Source organism: Electrona antarctica (genome assembly GCF_951216825.1).
Source record: "Electrona antarctica genome assembly, chromosome: 10".
Classification (NCBI taxonomy): Eukaryota; Metazoa; Chordata; class Actinopteri; order Myctophiformes; family Myctophidae; genus Electrona; species Electrona antarctica.
In genome coordinates this window covers 22,198,690-22,220,273 of record NC_136791.1, presented here as the reverse complement: position 1 = coordinate 22,220,273, position 21,584 = coordinate 22,198,690, and the positions used below count along the sequence as shown (strand labels likewise).

Here is a 21,584-nt window from a genome sequence, read left to right as displayed (position 1 = left end):
TCTACCCCTGAGCCACTGCCGCCACTGCAACCACTTACCGTCCAGGAAGGGGATGGAGTCTGTGCTGACGGCGTCCAGGGCCACCGTCTCCTTGCTGTCTTTGGAGCTGCTGCGTTTGTGCTTCTGTCTCCTCCTGAAGAAGGAGCGGCGGGCCGCGGCCGACACCGTCTTCCCTGCGAGCACCGAGGGAATGATAACGCACCCATGTCAGGGAACACAATGACAACCCAACCATGTCAGGGAACACAATGACAACCCAACCATGTCAGGGAACACAATGACAACCCAACCATGTCAGGGAACACAATGACAGCCCAACCATGTCAGGGAACACAATGACAGCCCAACCATGTCAGGGAACACAATGACAACCCAACCATGTCAGGTAACACAATGACAACCCAACCATGTCAGGTAACACAATGACAACCCAACCATGTCAGGGAACACAATGACAACCCAACCATGTCAGGGAACACAAGGACAACCCAACCATGTCAGGGAACACAAGGACAACCCAACCATGTCAGGGAACACAAGGACAACCCAACCATGTCAGGGAACACAATGACAACCCAACCATGGCAGGGAACACAATAACAACCCAACCATGTCAGGGAACACAAGGACAACCCAACCATGTCAGGGAACACAATGACAACCCAACCATGTCAGGGAGGGAACACAATGACAACCCAACCATGTCAGGGAGGGAACACAATGACAACCCAACCATGTCAGGGAGGGAACACAATGACAACCCAACCATGTCAGGGAACACAATGACAACCCAACCATGTCAGGGAACACAATGACAACCCAACCATGTCAGGGAACACAAGGACAACTCAACCATGTCAGGGAACACAAGGACAACCCAACCATGTCAGGGAACACAAGGACAACTCAACCATGTCAGGGAACACAATGACAACTCAACCATGTCAGGGAACACAATGACAACCCAACCATGTCAGGGAACACAAGGACAACCCAACCATGTCAGGGAACACAATGACAACCCAACCATGACAGGGAACACAATGACAACCCAACCATGACAGGGAACACAATGACAACCCAACCATGTCAGGGAACACAATGACAACCCAACCATGTCAGGGAACACAATGACAACCCAACCAGGTCAGGGAACACAATGACAACCCAACCATGTCAGGGAACACAAGGACAACCCAACCATGTCAGGAAACACAAGGACAACCCAACCATGACAGGGAACACAATGACAACCCAACCATGACAGGGAACACAATGACAACTCAACCATGTCAGGGAACACAATGACAACCCAACCATGTCAGGGAACACAATGACAACCCAACCAGGTCAGGGAACACAATGACAACCCAACCATGTCAGGAAACAGAATGACAACCCAACCATGTCAGGGAACACAATGACAACCCAACCATGTCAGGGAACACAATGACCACGTCAGCAGTAATTATGGCAAGCAACAAAGGCAAACATTACATGAAACAAGAGGAAATGGTAAGAACACTTTGGTAGAGATGTGGGTTGTGTAGTTACCTTAAGTTAAAATAATTGCTCCATTGATTAGAAATTGAGCATTCAATTTCATTGCTTGTATGATCTACTACTTTTGAATTTGAATGGTGAAAAGTTTGCAGACGCGATTATTGTGGCCAAAATAATTTGAACATTAAGGACATATAATCTGGCAGACAGAATCTGGAGGAGTAATATCAAAAAATGTGTTTTACAAAAGTCGGCCTCCTGGTGGCGCTATAAAAGGCAGATGCGGAAAATGCAGGTAAAAGGTTTGTCCTTGGCCTCTAGGGAGTGTGCATGCAACGTTTCACGCAGATCGGTACAGTTTTAGGTATAAATGTGAAAAGCTGCCTCATGGTGGCGCTATAACAGGCCGTTCTGGAAAATGTGGGGCAGAGGTTCATCGTTGGCATCCAGGGAGTGTGTGTGCAAAGTTTGGCATCGACCGGGTTAACGGTGCCGGAGATTAGCTGTACACAGACGGACGGAAGGAAGGACGGACGGACACACACACGGACGGACGGACACACGGACGGAGTGCAAAACATACTCTCTCCCCATGCCTTCGGCCTGGTGGAGACAATAAGTTTGAGGGACATAAACAATTTGATATTAAATATTAAAAACTGTTTTAAAATTCATGTTATAGCTGCTTTAACGAATATTATCGCGATAATCAAAATATGCTGTAGAGCGGCTATTTTTGGCAAAACATTTTTTGGGTGTAGAATACAAAAAAAGTGTGCTCTTTACAGGTATGTTTTCCCCCCTAAGTATGTGTTTACTGCACACGCAGCTCAGCAAAAGGTCACTGCTCCCAGTGTATGACGGAGGACATTTTACATTTTTTGTCATTTTAAATCTCCGAGATGTGATTATTGTGGGGGAAAAAAGAAAAGAAAATAGGATGGTGACGTCTGAACGTACCAGAACCACCATCCTCCTTCATCTCCGTCACGCTGTGTCTGCGGTAGAACTCCTGGTCCATCCTGAACACACACACACACACACACCACACACCACACACACACACAGTCACTGAGTGGAGCTATAATAGGTTCAAGAACTCTTGTGTCCCTCTGTCTGACAATAGCCAATCTACGAGGTCCCAACGTCACGTAGTGACCTTGCAATTTTCCCTGCTTTAGTGAGTGGTAAAATGACTAGCCCCAAAATAGGCACAGCCAAACAGAAAACGTCATCGCCTCGTCATGACGGTTTCCCAAATATCATTGAGAGGAGAGCTATTTTGGGTTGGGCATTAAGGTTAGGGTTGAATGGGAAAAGGTCAGAAGCGGCAATAATGAGATGCCCACTTAAGCGCTATATCCCTGTACCACTCATTTCCCCCCTCTACACCAAATCTTCGGTGAAGAGGTCTAGATCGGCTATTTCTGCCAAATAGATTGCCAATTTTGACTTGGCCCAGAACAGGGCCACAAGTGGTTAAGGGTTGAATCTCAGTGTAAAAGAAAGATGGAATCTAAATTACTATTTAAACCACTGGTTCTCAAAGTGGGGTACCAAGCTAAATTATTTTAACCTATATACTTTGGCATTTTGATAAATTAATTTATTTCATAACTGACTGCCCTACTTGATCATACTACAGCATCAGAGTGTGTGTGTGTGTGTGTGTGCGTACGAGCGTGCGAGCGCGTGCGTACACTCTCAACTCACATGTACTTGCTGGGGACCTGTCCTCTCTGGATCTGCTGGGCGTTCTCATCCAGCTGCCAGGCCATCCATGTCCCGAAGCAGCCCCTGAGCACAGAGCCTTATTTTCAGATGACTAAAATGTGACTCAAACTAAATGGGATTTTATTCAAAAGAGTATGACTAATAACTAAATCAAACTTGAACACTGTACTAAAGTCAAAATGACTTTAGTACAAATGAAAGTTAATGAAAAATTAAAGTGTGCCGACCTTGGCAGAGACTCGTCCACGTAGAGGATGTCATCCTTCTTAAAGCTGAGCTCTCCGTCAGCCTCGCCCACCCGCTCGTAAAGTGCTCTGCATTGGGGGGACAATTCATCATTAATCATCAAACTAATCCATTGAATTGGTTATTAAAAAAATAAATAATAATAATCAATGTGGACTAGCCAACAACACCAACTCGAGGACACCTGAATCGCAGCCTAGCTTCCACACCCTCCCGTCTAGCATCAGGGTTAAAGCCATAGATATAGAAAAAAATCAGACCCGTCTGAAGTGAGTGGTGCTGTACTGTACTTGTGCTGTACTGTACTGTACTGTACTGTACTGTACTGTACTGTACTGTACTGTACTGTACTGTACTGTACTGTACTGTACTGTACTGTACTGTACTGTACTGTACTGTACAAGCTCTTCTGCACAACAGTTACACTTGGTGGTGACAATATGCTATTTCTGTGCTCGGACCCAGGGACACAGCCAGGGACCCAGGAACACACACTGTCTATAGGAGTGGTTGAACCACAAAATAGATGCCTCATTGGCCGCTGCAGTTCATTGGAGCGACATGTCTCCATTGAAGGCAGGAAGTCAAGCGAAAGTGCTGAAGGCACGCTGCCTCACTGCCCAAGTGAGGGCACTCATGCGACTCCTCCATGTCTCTCACTGCCACTCAAGTGACTACTGGCCAATCACAGCGCGTCTTTTCCGGGACTTTGATCAATTCAATCAAAGGTAGCTTTATTGGCATGAGAAAACAAAAGTTTACATTGCTTCTGATTGGCCTACCGAACGTCCCGTTTCCGATTCCGCTATACAAGGGCAAGGAATCTCTGGAAATGTTTGCCTTCAACAGAGACACTTGCCCCAGAGCCGGAAGAGGCGTCTACCTTTTTATGTCTATGATTGAAGCTGCACTATTGTTACGTCTCGCTCCCCATCATCTCCACAACTCTGTGCTGTGGGGGCTCTATGCCCTTCCGCACCACCAGAGAGTTAAAATGGTAAAATGGTAAATGGTGCATTAATATAGCACCTTTATCCAAGGCGCTTTCCATAGATTGTGCATTACATTCACCCATTCACACACATTCATACACCGATGGCGGCGGAAACCATGCAATGCACCAACCAGCACATCAGGAGCAATTAGGGGTTCAGTGTCTTGCTCAAGGACACTTTCACACTAACTCTGGGGGAGCCCGGGTTCGAACTGGCAACCTTGCGGTTACCATCCAGGCACTCTACCCGAGGCACCGCCTCCCCTGTTCCAGAGCACCCCACAGCCAGAGCCATAGAGTAAGACAGAGTTATGACAACTCTATTCACTTCATGGGGCCAGTCCAATGGCTCTTCTACATATACTCATATTGGCGAATAGTGACAAAGGCCTGAACCGGAAGTTTATGGAATGCATTGTAGTCTATAGGCTTTACAGTGACCGGGTTGTTTTCTGCACCCTCAATGTCGTAACTCTGTCTTACTCTATGGCTCTGCCCACAGCATACCTCAGCACAGGTGTCTCCCCATGCCAATCTCCACAGCTGATCGGCGTCTTCAATCGGCACCTGAGGCTATACAAAAGCCAGGCCTGCCTGCACCTCCTCGGCGTCAGACCTTCACCAGTCTACATGGTTGGTAAAGTATAGAGCGTCGCAGTCCCGCCCCCTACCAGGGCCCAGGAAATGATTCCCCCTTCATTTTCCTCATAGACATTTCAAAAAGTATTTATTTAAAGACCTTTTAAGCCTCGTACAAAGCCAACTCGAGTTGTGACAAATCATGACAACACAATTTTTCGGGCAGAACAAATAATTAGAAAGAAGAATTATGTGTTCGGCCCAAAATGTTGTGTTTGTTGTCATGATTTGTCACAACTCGAGTTGGCTTTGTCCGCGGCGTAAACGTCTTTAAATAAATACTTTTTGAAAAGCCTATGGAGAAAATGAACGGTGAATTCACTTCTGGGTCTCACGTCGTCATGAAAGGGGGCGGGACTGCGACGCTCTATAGCCAGCCAAGCTTAGGTTCTTAGTGTTTAGAGCTAGCCAGTTAAACTCACATAGTTGCTGTGCATTGTATTCTCACCTGTGAACCTGTCACTGACTCCTCTCCAGTGATTCCGGGTCTCGAGCTGTGTGGAGCAGCCTACGGAGGCCTCACCCCTCTTCCCCTAAATACATCCTAAATACAACCTCCCGTTGCCTCTTCCTTGCTGTGCACTTGGTTCACACACGCTCGAGTCACAACAACTACATGTATGTAACTTTACTCTCCTAACCTCGATTTGAAATCTGGTTTCCTGCGCAAGAGCTGACATTTTTACCATTGACCTGCCTGCTTGCCCAGGGGTTGACTTGAATCTTGACCACTAGGTCCAAATGAATGTGTCTAGGTGACTTATAGAGAGATTTCCGCACACCCGGTAGACAATTTGGAGCAGGTGCGATGGTGACGAGGCATACAAAGTAGGAGAAAGGAGGGGCACCCGCACACCGCCACTTGTCAGGTTCAAGAGCATTTATTTTTAAGGAGCAACGTTTCGGTCTTGCGACCATCCTCAGGCTTGAGGAATATATAGGCCGAGCCTGAGGATGGTCGCAAGACCGAAACGTTGCTCCTTAAAAATAAATGCTCTTGAACCTGACAAGTGGCGGTGTGCGGGTGTCCCTCCTTTCTCCTATGCGTCAAGGTGAGACATGGCATTTGACAAATTGACACCATCTAAATGTCTCAATAGAAGAACAGGGAGGCAAAATACAACCACCCAAATTGTATAAGTTATATTGTATCAACATGCTTTACCATACAGATTGTACATTACATTTTATTTACACATTTAGTTACACAGTGCCACTTAAAGATGGAGTGCCACAATTTTTTTATTTTTCAGTTTTGTCTGAGGTGACAGTACTTCTTTAGACACCCTGGAGTCGTTTTTATGTGCAATGGTATATTGACTTTGTATAGGGTTTCTTCCTGGAGGCTGAACCCTTGACAGTCAAACGTGCCAATGAAAAAAGTAATCTAGTGATATCACATTATCAGCCCCTCCCCTAACCCCTCCCCCTTTATCATACAACTACAGCTGTGGGTGCAGCTTAAGTTCAGGTGGATCACCACCCATCACCACCCACCAGGCAAACCAGGCATACTTAATGAACTGGTGGGGGTGCCCACATAAAAACGACATTTTAACAAATACTGTACACTTTTTTGAAAAACTTCTTCCTCCTTATATAACAATAAGACCTGATGATCATGTTTTAGTGTGGAAAAAAATCATGGCACTCCATCTTTAAATACATATTCATCAGTAAGTGTCATTCTAGGCAGTAGAAAGTAGAAGGTAACAGTACCTGATATAAAAGCCATCTCCCGCCGTGCTGCCCAGCGTGTTGAAGTCATCGGGGCGATGCTGCACCCTGAGCGTGACCGTCTCCGACGGCTTCAGCATCTCCACGTAAACTTCCTCCGCAGTCTTATTCTTCATATTCACCGAGTTGTACTGAAAGTATGGTGGGTGGGGTCGTTTTTACTTAAAATGCCTTCGATGAAATCGGTCATGGCGGACATGAGAACTTTAATCCGTGTGTAAGTCTTCTTTGCTTTCTAAATCAGAAACATTTGCAAAATAATAACAAAAAGGAACAGTTTTGGACATCGTCTCTGTCGGGTGGAAACCTCATATATCCAAAACTGGATTTTTCAAAAGTAGCAAAAGTAGCAGATCTACAAGCTTGCAGATCTGCTAGTTTTCATGTTTTTGTGGGACGGTCAAGAAATGACAGAGTTACCGCGTGGGGGTCCCTCTACGGCACTGTACTGTACTATACTGTCACACCCGAAATCATCATATATACAGTTAATATGTGTCTGTGTGTTAGACTGCACAACAGTGACACTTGGTGGTGAAAACCAACCAAACGCTATTTTCGTGCTCGGACACAGCCAGCCATGGACACACATCTATAGGAGTGGTTGCACCACTCAAAAAAGGGGGAAAAAAGGACAAAAAAGGAAAATATGTAGATACGAGGTTTCTGCACGACAGCGGCGATGTGCGTAGATACTGGCACTGGTGTGCTGATATTCAGCTGGCACTGTGCTCTGTGCTGACCCCTGGTGTGCTGATATTCATCTGGCACTGTGCTCTGTGCTGACCCCTGGTGTGCTGATATTCAGCTGGCACTGTGCTCTGTGCTGACCCCTGGTGTGCTGATATTCAGCTGGCACTGTGCTCTGTGCTGACCCCTGGTGTGCTGATATTCAGCTGGCACTGTGCTCTGTGCTGACCCCTGCAGCACACACCACACCGGCAATGGAGCGCTCCCTCCTGTGTGCTTCAATGGACAAAAAACACTTCCATTTGGCCGTTACTGCACTTTAGCCTCGTGGTCATCATTAATCAAAAGTGTGATAATGAACAGGGGCGGTGTCTCTGTGAGTATATCGTTCACCAACGTGTGTGTGTGTGTGTGTGTGTCTTCAAAGTCAGCATAGCATGCTAAGCCAGCACAATGAGTGATTTAGTGTGTGTGTGTGTGTGTGTGTGTGTGTGTGTGTGTGTGTGTGTGTGTGTGTGTGCGCGCGCGCGTGCAGAAACCAGCTAACCCCAAAAGTTTCTTTTTTCAGTAAAGGAAGAAGAAAATGAAGAAACGAAGAAAAAAAAAAATATATATATTATATATATATATTAATAAATCAATAAAACCTTTTTTAAAAACTGCTTTTTTTAAATCAAAGCAATACTTTACTGCCTCATCAAAGTTGGTATTGTGTAGAATCTGGTCTCGCATCTCAATGTGGTAATAATAATAATGAAACCAAAAGAAGCCCATAGACAGTACCTCCAGGATCAGGTCTCCCGGCAGCAGGCCGTCGGGACCCCTGGCAGGGCTGTCCTCCTCCAGGCCCTCGATGTAGACCCCCCGCAGGTTCCCTCCGCACAGCGTGACGCCCACCTCCACCCCGGGGCGACGCACCGTCACCAGCCGAGGCTCACCCGCCTTCCTGACGCCCTCGGGGGGCACCCTGCGTGTGTGTGTGTGGGGGGGACCACGTCATTAGACCGCTTATTATCTACAAGTTCACACTTTTGTTTTTTATTTTTTGTGGCCCTAATGCATAGTAAACCGGGGGTCCTTGTGTGAGTGTGTGTGTCAGTGTTGTTTTTGGCAGCAAATTTAGATTTTAGTTTTAGTCATAGTCTCTTAAATAGTTTTCATTTAGGTTTAGTCACATTTTAGTCACCTGGAATGTTTTAGTGTTAGTCTAGTTTTAGTCGACTAAATATCATAAGATTTTAATCGACTACATCTACAGTTGATTTAGTCGAACAAAATGTATTTTGTCGGGCCTTGATGCCGTCGTAATGTCGTAACGTGCTGAAAATAGCTGATCTAACGTCGTAACGTGCTGAAAATAGCTGATCTACAAGCCCACGTGTCGCGACGCGTTGTGGGCTTGTAGATCGGCTATTTTCAGCATGCAACAAATAGTAAAATTACTTATACTGGATCTCTTGTCCACTAGTCCCTTCCTAACATTTTCATCTAGTTTTTATTTGTTGACGAAATTGTCTTCATTGCTTAGTTTTCATTTAGTTTCCGTCAGTGAAAAAAGGTAGTCGACGAACATCTTTCGTCTTAGTTTTAGTCGACGAAAACAACACTGGTGTGTGTGTGTGTGTGTGTGCGTTGGCATTACCTAACACAGCTGTGTGGGCTGGCGGTGGGGGTGGTCTGCTTGGAGGAGGGGGTGAGGGTGCCCTCGTCCTGTTCGCTGAGCGTGTCGATGGCGATGGAGTGATTGTCGCCGCCCCCCTGGGGGAGGGGCTGGGTGCAGATGGGCTCCAACAGGCGAGAGCTGCAACAACACGGTTCCACACAAAAACAACAGCGTTGGAACAAGTACTTGTTTTAAGGACCACTTCACCACTTTTCAACCTATCTTCATATAATAAGTCCTCACTAATAATCATGATAAAATGACATTTTTTTCTACTCAGTCTGTGTCTCATAGGAGGGCTGTGGGCAGTTCAGAAACCTGTCCACCAGTGACATCATCGTTAGGCAAAACATTTTTTTAAACAAGATTTTTTTACAAAAATGTTTAGATTTGTATTATTGTGAGAACTATGGCTTCCATTTTCGCATTGCAACTTTTCAGGACTAGAAAGCCGGCAGTTTCAATTAGCTTGGATTCCCCATCGATGATGTCACTGGTGGACGGGTTTCTGAACTGCCCACAGCCCTCCCAAGAGACACAGATTGAGTAGAATCTTTTTTTATCATGAACATTAGTGAGGACCAATTACATGATGTTGAAAGGTGTTTTTTTGTTATTTTTTACTAAGTTGTCACTGGTGGGCAAAATCCTCCTATTTACATAACTCATAACGCCTCAGGCGTTGCTTATAAATCTGCTATTTTCGGCAACATTCCAGTATCGCACAAAGATTGCCATATCCAAAAAAAGCTGTTACCTGGAGCGTGAGTGGTTCCCCAGCTGGTACATGTGAGGGTTGTACTGAGCCGTGATGGTGATGGTGTCACACTGCTGTCCGATGATCAGCCTGGCCTGCTGCTCCGTGGCGCTGCGCAGGTTAATGCCGTTGTACTGGAAGAGGAGAAGAGTGACCATGTCGTCGCCATTGAGCAGAATCCTCCTACATATCTACGTGTTTTAACTTTGTGTTTTTTTTTCTCCATGTAAATTTAAAGCCCTACTCGATCATACTACAGCGTCACACAAAAGCATCAAAGGTAGATCAAGTGACAGATCAACCCCTCGTTGGGCCGTGGCGCTACGCCATGTGTGATTCGCGCGTGCGTTACACAATCAAGAATGACACGTTTTGTGTTCGCACGCTAGGGATGCACGATATAAATCGGTAGAATAATCGGAATCGACCAAACCATCCATAAAAATGTCGCTATCGGTTCGGTCTCAGATTATTTAATCGGTTTTCACTAGCAAAAAAAAAAAGAAAATTCATCAATGAGTTCAATATAAATCAAAAGTGTCTAGTACCTCGATCTAGTCTAGAACAAAAGCCAAATCAAATCACCGATGGTGATTTGATTTGATCAAATCACCGATGGTGAAGAAACTGCTGGATGACCAAAAACACTAGCGGGGGTTCCTGTGTTGCGTTAACATTGAAATCGGTGACCTATGAATGTGGGTTTGACGGAAGCAACAGCTGTACCTATTTGAAATGGTCTCACACAGGGCCCTGCATGCAGGCTGCGGGCCGTGGCATGTCACTAGCATGACTGAACTCATCTCACCTACTACTCTGACGGCTGAAAGGTCAAGATGGCCGTGTTTTTCGTGCAATTCCATTGGCCACTCTCTCCCTGCATCTCTTCTAATGATCTTCACACCTCTCCCGCCCGCCACGGGGGTTGGCGACTTGCCATTGTCTTCTAAATGTTACATTCCAACTAATTCAAGGCAGCGCCATCGGGCACTGTTTCAACTCAGGACTCAGGACAACTCAACTTTTTTTCCCTTTTTCTTTTCAGTTTACCAAACTATAATTATAGTGACGATGTGAGCGCTATTGAATACCCTTGCACAGCGCGAGGTAATTACCGCCTGGTCTGCCTGGTCTTTAATTGTGTGATTAACGGATTATATATATAAAAATCATTTTGGACCAAATAACAGTTTTATTAAGGAAAGATTGACATGTCAACGTGTTACTGTTCGGGTGTCAATCAAATCAACTGCGTGAGTGAGTTGGACTGTAACGGACATCTCCCGCGGTTTAAAAAAAAAGGAAGAAAAATAGCGAGTGGAATTGACATAATTTCTCAAGTTGAGGGTCTTTTTCCTGAGATTCCCTGACACAACAACAGACAACATTTAGAGGTGGGCACTGGGTCTGGGTTGGAGTAGCCTAAGTTACACTGTCCGACTTTGTTTTGAGCCAATAAAATACCACACGTTGTTGTAACAGCCAGAGCCAGGCACATTGCTCAGAGTCAGACGAAATACGACATTAGAGTTATATATTGTCATTTTGTCATGTCATTTTTATATAGATGGGGAAACATAGGCTACACGTGTATGGGTGTAACAGGTTTCAAATGAATATGATTGTGCCATCGGAGAGGTCCGCATCCCATTCTAACAGCAGCAGCTGCAGCAGCAGCAGCACGGTTTATATACCATAGGATTGGTCAAGTCATGTGACGCATCAAATAGTCCTACAGCATTATCTAAAATGCACTTCCGCATACATCACCGGCAGTTACTTGGATTCATGAACATTGCATGGATGAGACGTGCCTCCGCGAGAGCCGTGCGTCAGACACGTATATTGTTATTGCTCCAAACCGTGATATAACCTCTAAAACAACATTTAGTCTAAATGTTGAGTACATTTTGTGATGTAAGTAGGCCTACATATTTACACTGAATTAGTTGGCATGCAGGCGTTGGCAGTTGAAATGCAAATGACCCATTAGCTAGAACATTGCCCGTCTCCAACTGTCGGATGAGACACAGACTGAGTAGAAAAAAATGGTGGTGTTTTATCATGAACATTAGTGAGGACCGATTATATGAAGAGATGTTGAAAAGTGTTTTTTTACTAAGTCGTCGCTGGTGGGCAAAATCCTCCGATTTACATAACTCATAACGCCTCAGGCGTTGCTTATAAACCTGCTATTTTCGGCAACTTTCCACTATCGCACAAAGATTATGAGCCTATAAATCTATATGACTGCTAGCAGACATATAGGTATAATTGTGCCTAAAATCATATTTAGAAAACGTTTCAGATGAAAAAAATAACTAATCGAATATTTAGGAAAAGTCATGGATGGGGAACTTTCTCAGAACTCCATGGGCAAAGAAAATCCACCTCAAAATCAGTCAGATTGACTGCTTAGACATGCTAGTGTTAAGCACCACTAAATACCATTGTTAACCTGGGCAAATCCCAAGTGCCACCAAACATAAACTGGATCTCTTCTCCACTCCCTCCCTAACATTTTAGTCTATTAGTTAGTCTAGTTTTTTTTTGGACGAAATTGTCAATATGTTTAGACTTAGTCACGTGAGCGTAGTTATTATTTAGTTTTTATTTTGGTCAGTGAAAAAAGGTAGTCGACAAACATTTGTGAACAAATTTGACTGAGGGACTGCCTTTGGATTTTTGAATTTCAGTTTTTTCATGTCATATGGTTGTTCAGTTTGACCCACCATTTTTGGAGATATGGCTTATAGAGTAATGTCTTGCAGAAAACAACGAGTTGAAAAAACAGGCTTGAAAGGTTCACTTCTGTGGTATCTAACATTACAACTCATCATCATCATTTTTCGACCGCGGTCGAGATCGTGGATTTCACAATATCACGCCAGACTTCCTGGTCCTTCATTGCCATCCCCAGTTCCTGCTTACTGATGCCTTACACCTAGCTACATTACACCTAGCTACATGTTTAAGCATTTATTTCATATTTACATGTTGATTTCAGCTCTGACACTTATTTCAGACATGCTCTAGTATGTGAAGAGTCTGCCTGTGATATTAACTCATTCAAAAAGAAAAGAAAAAAAAGTATTTCTCCTCTGGTGAAAAGCTTGAATTTGCGCGATGGCAGGCTCTCAGTCAAATCTGGTCACATTTTTCATACCTCCAGTAACTGGTCTCCATACTCCAGGCCTGCCTGGTGTGCGATGCTGCCTCCAGTGACCTTTGACACGAAGACGCCGCCGTTCTCCCCACCCACGATGGAGATCCCCAGTGGCTCCGCCCCTTTGTGCACGACAACGTTACGAGGTTCCTCCAAGTACGGCCTGGAGGGACGGAGGAGGGAGGGGGGGACCGGGATGAATAACCACTGCTATCACAGCCAGAGAGGGACTGTGTGGGAGGACACACATGACATCGTCTCTGTCGGGGTGGAAACCTCATATGTCCAAATCTGTTACTTTTCATCATTCAAATAAAAGAGTCATCAAAAGTAGCAGATCTACAAGCTTTGAGCTTGCGGATCAGCTACTTTTGAGCGACGCCATAGTGTGATCAAGAAGCGCGCTAATTTATGAAAAGAGAAACAACAAAAAACAGTTAGAATAACGGAGATAGGAGGTTTCTGCCCCCCACCACCCCCCCCCACCCCCACCCCAACATCGCCGATATGCGAGAGAGACACACTGTGGTCAACTTATCAACGTGTCTGTACGAGGGCCGGCCGGGTGGAAAACCACTAGCAGCAGGTGGATGAGAACTGAATGAACGTGTGATATTGTGAAGTCATGTCAAGCTGACCTTTGGACGTGTGGTGTGTGTGAGGTCATGAAGGCAGACAGGAGTGCAGCAGCAGCAGCAGTAGCCACAACAGGCAGCGTGAAGCAGTGAGCAGAACAAAACCATGTCCCCCAGAAGCTCAGGGCTGAGTTTATAATCTCACAACAGGCAGCGTGAAGCAGTGAGACCAACAAGACCATGTCCCCCAGAAGCTCAGGGCCGAGTATATAATCTCACAACAGGCAGCGTGGAAGCAGTGAGCAGAACAAGACCACGACGTCCCCCCAGAAACTCAGGATTGAGTTTTTTCCATCTCAGAACAACATTCATCAGTGCAGATTGACGAGTTAACGCGGTACCGTTTCGGCCATGCCGTCGTCAAAAGACGCGTCGCCACGCTGATATACAGTATACACACACATGGATAAACACATTAACCAATTTTGACCTGAGATCAGATTCTAAAAATGTCTCCTACATCCTGACAGTTTTCTGAAAAAGCTATGTTTCTATGTCAGTGGTTCTTCGATTTTTCAAAAATAGCAGACCTACAAGCTCGTAGCTTGTAGATCTGCTATTTTTCAATAGCTAAAGCATAAGATAATGCTAACACCAAAAGGGGTTCCCGCCCAAAATGGGTTAAGACGGTAGACCTGAGGCTGATGTCTACTAATGTCTTCTAAATTACTTTGACTGCCGCTCTCTTATCTCAGATTCCATTTCTCAGATTTAGTTAAGGATCAAATCTTTACTTTAAAGCTTTACTCATGGCTCATAAGTAACGCGTTGCTGGTCACGGTTACAGAATTCATGCCTCGGGTGGTCCGCAATTCAGGCGCGATAGGATTGCATACGTAGCCTTCAGCTAACGTCCGGTTAAGACCTGGGGTAATTTTTTCCCCTTCAATAAAGGCACCTCACTGAAGGGACCTCTGGCACTGAATGGACACACAGACTGGCTATTAAAACACATCGACTGCCAGCATTGTTTCAGTCAATGTGTTTTAATATAGCCAAAGTACAAAATAATGGTTAGTGGTTAAAACAATTGGGACACAGATGCTTCCCCAGATTGAATGGGCTAAACAAATAACACTATGTAAAATAATGCTTTAGCAGTAATATGGTTCCTGCTGTTCTACATACTGCCAACCCAGTGAAGAAGTCACAGGTTGACCTTTGATTTGAGGTTTTAGGGTTTTATGGACAATCCATCAGAACCTACTGCTAGTTTGACCACTTCAAATGCTCTCTGATCTTAACCCATTTAGACCCGAGGACGATTATAAAACATTCTTCTAAACCCAGAAAATAATGTTTTCTGAAAAACCTATGTTTCTATGTCAGCGGTTCTCAACCTATTTCATGTCAAAGACCTCAAAAATTATATGTAATTGGCCGCCAACCACCATCTGAAAAAAAATGTTTCAGGAACCCCGTGGAAGCAAAGATTCGAGTTAAAAACTCACTCTGAAAGAATATATATATTCAAAGATTTGAGCCACATTTTCAAGATTTTTCAAAAAATAGCAGATCTACAAGCTCGTAGCGCGGCGACTCTATACTAAAGTATAACATAATGCATAAATAATAGTAGATAATAGATAGCCTAAATACAGACACGATGCATTGAGAGCTTGTAGATTGGCTATTTTTCTCTGTGCAACATGCTTCCATAGAAGACATGCTGGCTTCAATGGAATCCAAATTATGACTGAAATCAGTCATAGCGACTGAGAACTTTAATCCATGCACACAGCCACACAAACAACACAGCAAACACTGGGCCATCAAGTCCGGCTTTAACCCTGAGGCTACGATTCTCAGCGCTCTTTTTTCCCCAGTGGAGCCATGAAATTGCAATAATAAGCATGCACCGAGCCATCAAGACACCATCTGTGCACCGTGGGGTGGGTGGGCGAGAATCAGCACATTCCCTACGCCTCAAATTAAAATCGGACAGGATTGTTCAACACCGCCACCTAGTGCTCCGAGCGGACACATGAACGTCGCCAACGTCCTGCATATATACCATCGCTGTCGGGTGGAAACCTCATCGTGTCCATAACGCTTACATTTCACTGATTTCAGGATTCACATTAAATTTAAAAATCACACCCGTGTGAACCGAGTGGTGCAACTCCCCTCTATTGGTTCTCTGTATCGTTCCAATTTGTATCGTTCCAATTTCTTCTCTGTATCGTTCCAATTTCAGTTCCTATTGGTTCTAACACGATCTCTCTCTCTCTGTTTCTGGCACAACAGCGCCACTTTTGGTGCTCATTGGTACTGGTCACATAGTCACACACAAACTTGAACACGGACATTGCTGTTCCTTGGAGTGGTTGCACAACTCAAAAAAACATCAAAAGTAACAGATCTACAAGATAGAAACGTGGTAATCAAGTAGGTAAAAAAAATAATTATATAGGGTATGTGCATGCATAAAGTGAGTGGCAAATCGAATGGCAAAGTGAGTGGCAAAGTGAGATTAACGTTGTTTAATAATGCAATCAGATTTCAGCAATCGGACTTTTCTGTTTGGATGTATGGACTATCAAGGCCAGAAAGTAGTCTTTTGACACGTTCCCGCATAACTTCTGGGCATGATGATGATGATGATGTCATGCGCATATACCCTCTATACGGAGATAAGAGGTTTCTGCCCGACAGTGACCATGCCCATGTGTGTGAATGGGTTGGGGGTGGGGGGGACGGCGTGTCGGGGGTGGGGGGTGTTTGGGGTTGTGGGGGGCATCCCACTCGTGAAAACCAACCTGAGGCTCCTGAGAGAGGAGAACCTCGGCCTTGCAGCCAGAGGAATCCTCAGAAAAGATCGATTACGGTACAGAGATCTGGAAATGGAAGAGCTACAGAACACACACACGGAGAGAGAGAGGCACGGAGGGAGGGAGAGGGAGAGGGAGAGAAAGTCAGAGAGAGAGAGAGAGAGAGAGAGAGAGGGGGGGGGGGGGGGGGGGGGGGGGGGGGGGAACAGGACAGGACAGAACCAACAGAAGACGCGGACAGGAAAAAGAACACGATGCCAGAAGAAGACAGCAGTGAGGTGTGGAGAAATAGGCCTGTCACAATTATTTGAGATAATCACAAGTAATCGTCATAATCATGATCATAATCATGTTGAATAATGTTCATGTACGGTACTTTCAAAAATAGCAGAAATAGCAGCTCTACAAGCTCTAACAGAAATGTGTTGAGCTTGTAGATCGACAATTTCCCACGATTTGTGATATTAGTATTAACTAATTCAATTAACTAATTCAATTAAATGTAAAAGTTATTTGTCATATCTGCGCTGTGCACCTTTTGTTTAAGAAGCTTAAAATTAATGTGGAATGTAATTTCTATTCATAACATTCCAACGTTCGACACCTGCAATTATTCCAGCGACAATTAACTGGTCAAAGTGACATGTAATAATGGTGACAGCCGGAGAAATGGAGAGACGAGCACATTGTGTGGAAGAAGAAAGACAAATACAGTAAATGAATGAACGACTGCAAAACAGACAGCGTGTCACTATTGCTCCTGAAGGGGAGAAAACAATGCATTAAGCATTGGTACATTTTCATCCAGTACAGCAGTGGTTCCCAAACCTTTTCATGTCAAGGACCCCCAAAATGATACTCATTAGCCTGTGGATACCCCCCATTTGAAAATATATGCCAAGGACCTCCAAAGAGAAGATTCAACCAAGGGCCGCCAGTTTGAACTGAATTAGGCTAATTTGGCATTTCTATCTCTGAGACCCCAATTTGTATTGTAAAATCAATGTTAATGTAACTCAGAGTGTACAAATGGAACCAAACGGACCCGTCCATTTGTACACTCTCAGAGTTACAGACCCATAAGGGTCCATTTGGTTCCTAACTAACATCTAGCTGGGGACCCCCTGGAACTCCCTCAAGGACCCACTGCAATACAGGGCTCTACTGGTGAATGCACACACACACACACACACACACACACACACACACACACACACACACACACACACACACACACACACACACACACACACACACACACACACACACACACACACACACACACACACACACACACACACACACACACACACACACACACACACACACACACACACACACACACACACACACACACACACACACACACACACACACACACACGCGGAAAGTATACTAAAAAACGTACTTAAGTACAGTACTTAGGTAAGCCTGGGTAGACGTTAAATGAGCCCAAACATGTGAAAGTAAATTAAACATGAGCAGCAGTTTTCCTGGACCTACCCGTCTTTCCTGCGATCTCCGATTGGCACAGGGCTGACAGAGATGCGCGGCAGGGTGGAAATGGAGCCCTGCGATTGGCTACTGGCAAAGGAGGAGGTCTCCAGATTGAGCGGCGACTGCGGGGGCGTGACCAGACTGGGGCTGCTGCATTCCGACTGAGAGAGAGAGCCTGGGGAGGGCGAGAGAGGTTAAGAAGATACAGGAAGAGTCTCTCTGTCACCACATAGGGATGGGATACAGAACTGGGATTCAACATTGAGGAACCGGTTCTGTTGCAGTACCTTTTAACAGCGGGCGACAGCCAGACGAAATTTCCGGAAGTGCATTAATTGTCAATGGGACCCGGCAACTACTGGCGATAGAGGCGATAGCAGGCGATGGTCGAAAACTGGGCGGGGGAACGTCGGCCGAAAATATAAAAATAATTCATCTTTTGGGCGACGTCGACGATAGCCAATGAAATTCAAGCGATGCTCGCCGTTGGTCTCCCGCTGTTAAAACGTACTGTCACACCGTTGCTTTTAGTTTTTTCCTCTCCACACGGTCGGAGCTGGTCTGTAGAGAATTGGACAATTTATTTTTTTCAACCAAGGTTCATGTTTTAGGTTATTAGAGAAAGTAAAAGATGAGTGTTTGATTTTAGCTATTTTTGACAGAGGGGCAGGGGCATTCGAACAAGTGGCTAAATATGTTTGGTTTTTTTTTTACAAATTTACGGCGATTTCTTTATTATTATTTACTATAATCCTACAAGATCCCATGGGAAATCTGGCCTCAAAAGATCATGGGATCTACTGAATGTGAAGGGGGATGCTATACTGTGTGTCATAGGCTCAATATGTCAGTTTGTCACCGGCCCCTTCACATTCAATAGATCCCATGATCTTTTGTGGCCACATGTAATTTTCCGGTGTCTAGTAGGACTATAGTAAATAATAAAGAAAATAAATCGCAGTAAAATGTTGTAAAAATAAATAAATACATATTTAGCTGTATTACTTGTTCGAATGCCCCCACCCACCTGTCAAAATAGCTAAAACGAAGGAAAGCAGCAAAGGAAAAAGAAAAAGAAAAAGAACACCATCTTTTACTTTCTCTAATAACCTAAAACATGAACCTTGGTTGAAAAAAACAAAAACAAAGTTGTCCTTTAAACTTCTTTGCAATTTTTTTTCTTTTTACTATTTTGAGAAACATTTAAAAATCGTTCAACTAGCCAATCTACATTGACACGTGAGCTTGTACATTGGTTATTCGAACTATTTAAAATAAGTTTGGAATAAGGGGTAAGACACTGGCTAAAATAGGGCCCTTGGAGCCCTATCTTTCCACACCGTCGGATCTGGTCTGTAGACTTGCGGCCCTATCTAGTGGCTAGAAAATGCCTAATACGATTAGGCACAAGGATAAGGCGCTGTGCAAGATAGGACACTGGTTAGGGAACTTTTACATTTTCAAGTAACACCAGACCCAGAGTGTACAAATGCGGGTCAATTTGGTTCTATTTGCAAACTCTCAGAGTTCCAAATGCACTTGGAATGGGAAATAGAGTGGGATAAATGGAATATGTCAAGTTTTTTGTATTTAATGTGTAATACTACCAACGTTTTTGTGCACAGCAACACTCTTGAAAACAAAATATTGCATTGTGGTTTTGAGCTAAAAGGCCCTTTTGATGTCAATCTTTTTTTTTTACATTTAAAGCTCAAAATTGTAATGACCTTTTTTTTTGGTATTCAGACAGCCAGTAATGGGTAGAACGCTTCCAAAAAAATGTAGTCTCTGTGACACATCTAGGGGCCGCAATCTGCCCTAGAAGCTTCGTCATTGGTCGATTTGCCTGTCTACTTCCTGATTGGTTAGTCATTGCGACCGGGTTTTTTTCGACCAATGACAAAGCTTCTAGGAACATCTTTGAATGCAGATTGTGGCCCCTAGATGTGTCACAGAGACTGAATTATTTTGGGGAGCGTTCTACCCATTGCTGGCTGTCTGAATACCCAATTTATTTTTTGACATATTGCTTATAGCAGCTTTAAATTAAATATTCTTCAGGGGCATGTCATGTGATCTACTGGTTAGATCACGATCTACCTTTTTGGCAACCCTGGTGTAGAGGGTCTAAGTGGTTAAACTCAAGTGATATTGATGAATTCCAAATATTATCAAAGTATTCTTGCAGCACCCCTGTGGACTTGCGTCACAGCACACAAACCCCTGGCCCTAGTGTGAGAATCACTACAGGGGATCTGCAGGGGCTTGAAACGTGCCTAGAAACATGTCGACGGCCGCTGGTGCAGAGAGATGATCGATGCGCTTCACACCAACACTCCACCGCTTTATTTAAAGGCTGCAGCTTCTTTTTCCACCAATCAATTTCCTTCTCCTAAATTACCGTGCGGCAGACAGGGGTGGTAAAAGCCTCAAACTGACACACCTGCAACCCCAGTGATAGATTTACTGAGCAAAGGGCATGCCTGCAGCGTTGTATGTCAAGTCTCATTCACTTATTGCAATGACTCACAATCTAAAAGGCCGCAGGGCTCGAAGCACATTACGGGAGTGTGTGAGTATTTATTTATTTTCATTGGTTTTGATTCCATTCCGACTTTTTGTTTTCAAGTTTCAGGTTTAATTTTAATTTGTTTTCAAGTGGGTTTGCTAGTGATCGTGTGATATCACTATATCACTGTTTATTTCATTGGCCCGTTTGACTGTCAAGGGTTCAGCCTCCAGGAAGAAACCCTAAATACACAGTTATTACATCATTGCACATAACAACGACACCCTAATGAAGTACTGTCACCTCATACACATGAAAAACTGAAAAAATTGTGGCACTCCCTCTTTAAAAAGGAAAAGAAACAGGCTTTCCAACGGTCTAAAGTTATCGCCAAGAAGAAGCACTGTAACAGAAATAATCTACCAAAAACACACATTTCCAAACTTGTAGTTTTACGTTTATGGCGTGAACACAAAAGGGTATGAAACGTCCGTACCTCTGTCTGAGCCCAGCATGGAACGAGGGTAGCGGGGCGTGGCCGGGATCTTGATCCTCTCCATGCGGTACTGGACGTTAACGGCGGAGCCTGAGCACACCGGACAGGAGGGAAAAAAAGGTGGCCCGTTTAATTACGGGCACGGCTGACAACAGGAGCGAGGCGATGCCTGCTTGTGGTGCGTTGTGGCTTTCAGAGGGTGGGGTGTGTGTGTGTGTGTGTGTGTGTGTGTGTGTGTGTGTGTGTCAGACTGACCGAGGCATGCGCTGGAGGGCAGTGAGTTTGTACCGTGTGACGCTCGGCTGCTGCACGCCGACGAACGCGAAGATTCGGAGAATTCCCCGGCGGGCGGCTTCTGCTGGCTCAGGTCCAGACTCAGTCGACCCTGGTGTTGTGGACTGCACAGAGAGCACGCATGTACCAACACAGCACACTGTTCGGTCACTTGTAAGGGATGGTTCTCCCATGGATAAGACAACAATAAACATGCACTCATTAATTCATACATACACCATCTATCTATCTATCTACATTACACATTCGTGTC

At 44.7% G+C, this 21,584-nt stretch overlaps 1 protein-coding gene across 1 annotated transcript in view; it reads right to left on the bottom strand.

Moving 5' to 3' along the window:
• Positions 1 to 21,584, bottom strand: part of dlg5a (discs, large homolog 5a) — a 97,484-nt gene that overhangs the window by 9,374 nt on the left and 66,526 nt on the right. The window contains exons 24-35 of the mRNA XM_079512514.1: positions 21,326 to 21,435; positions 21,038 to 21,127; positions 18,039 to 18,207; positions 13,130 to 13,292; positions 9,964 to 10,097; positions 9,186 to 9,344; positions 8,327 to 8,510; positions 6,836 to 6,984; positions 3,465 to 3,551; positions 3,217 to 3,300; positions 2,464 to 2,525; positions 39 to 173 (exon numbers count right to left, since the gene is read on the bottom strand). Of these exons, the coding sequence (XP_079368640.1) occupies positions 39 to 173; positions 2,464 to 2,525; positions 3,217 to 3,300; positions 3,465 to 3,551; positions 6,836 to 6,984; positions 8,327 to 8,510; positions 9,186 to 9,344; positions 9,964 to 10,097; positions 13,130 to 13,292; positions 18,039 to 18,207; positions 21,038 to 21,127; positions 21,326 to 21,435 (1,526 nt within the window). The remainder of the gene's footprint in view (positions 1 to 38; positions 174 to 2,463; positions 2,526 to 3,216; positions 3,301 to 3,464; positions 3,552 to 6,835; positions 6,985 to 8,326; positions 8,511 to 9,185; positions 9,345 to 9,963; positions 10,098 to 13,129; positions 13,293 to 18,038; positions 18,208 to 21,037; positions 21,128 to 21,325; positions 21,436 to 21,584) is intronic.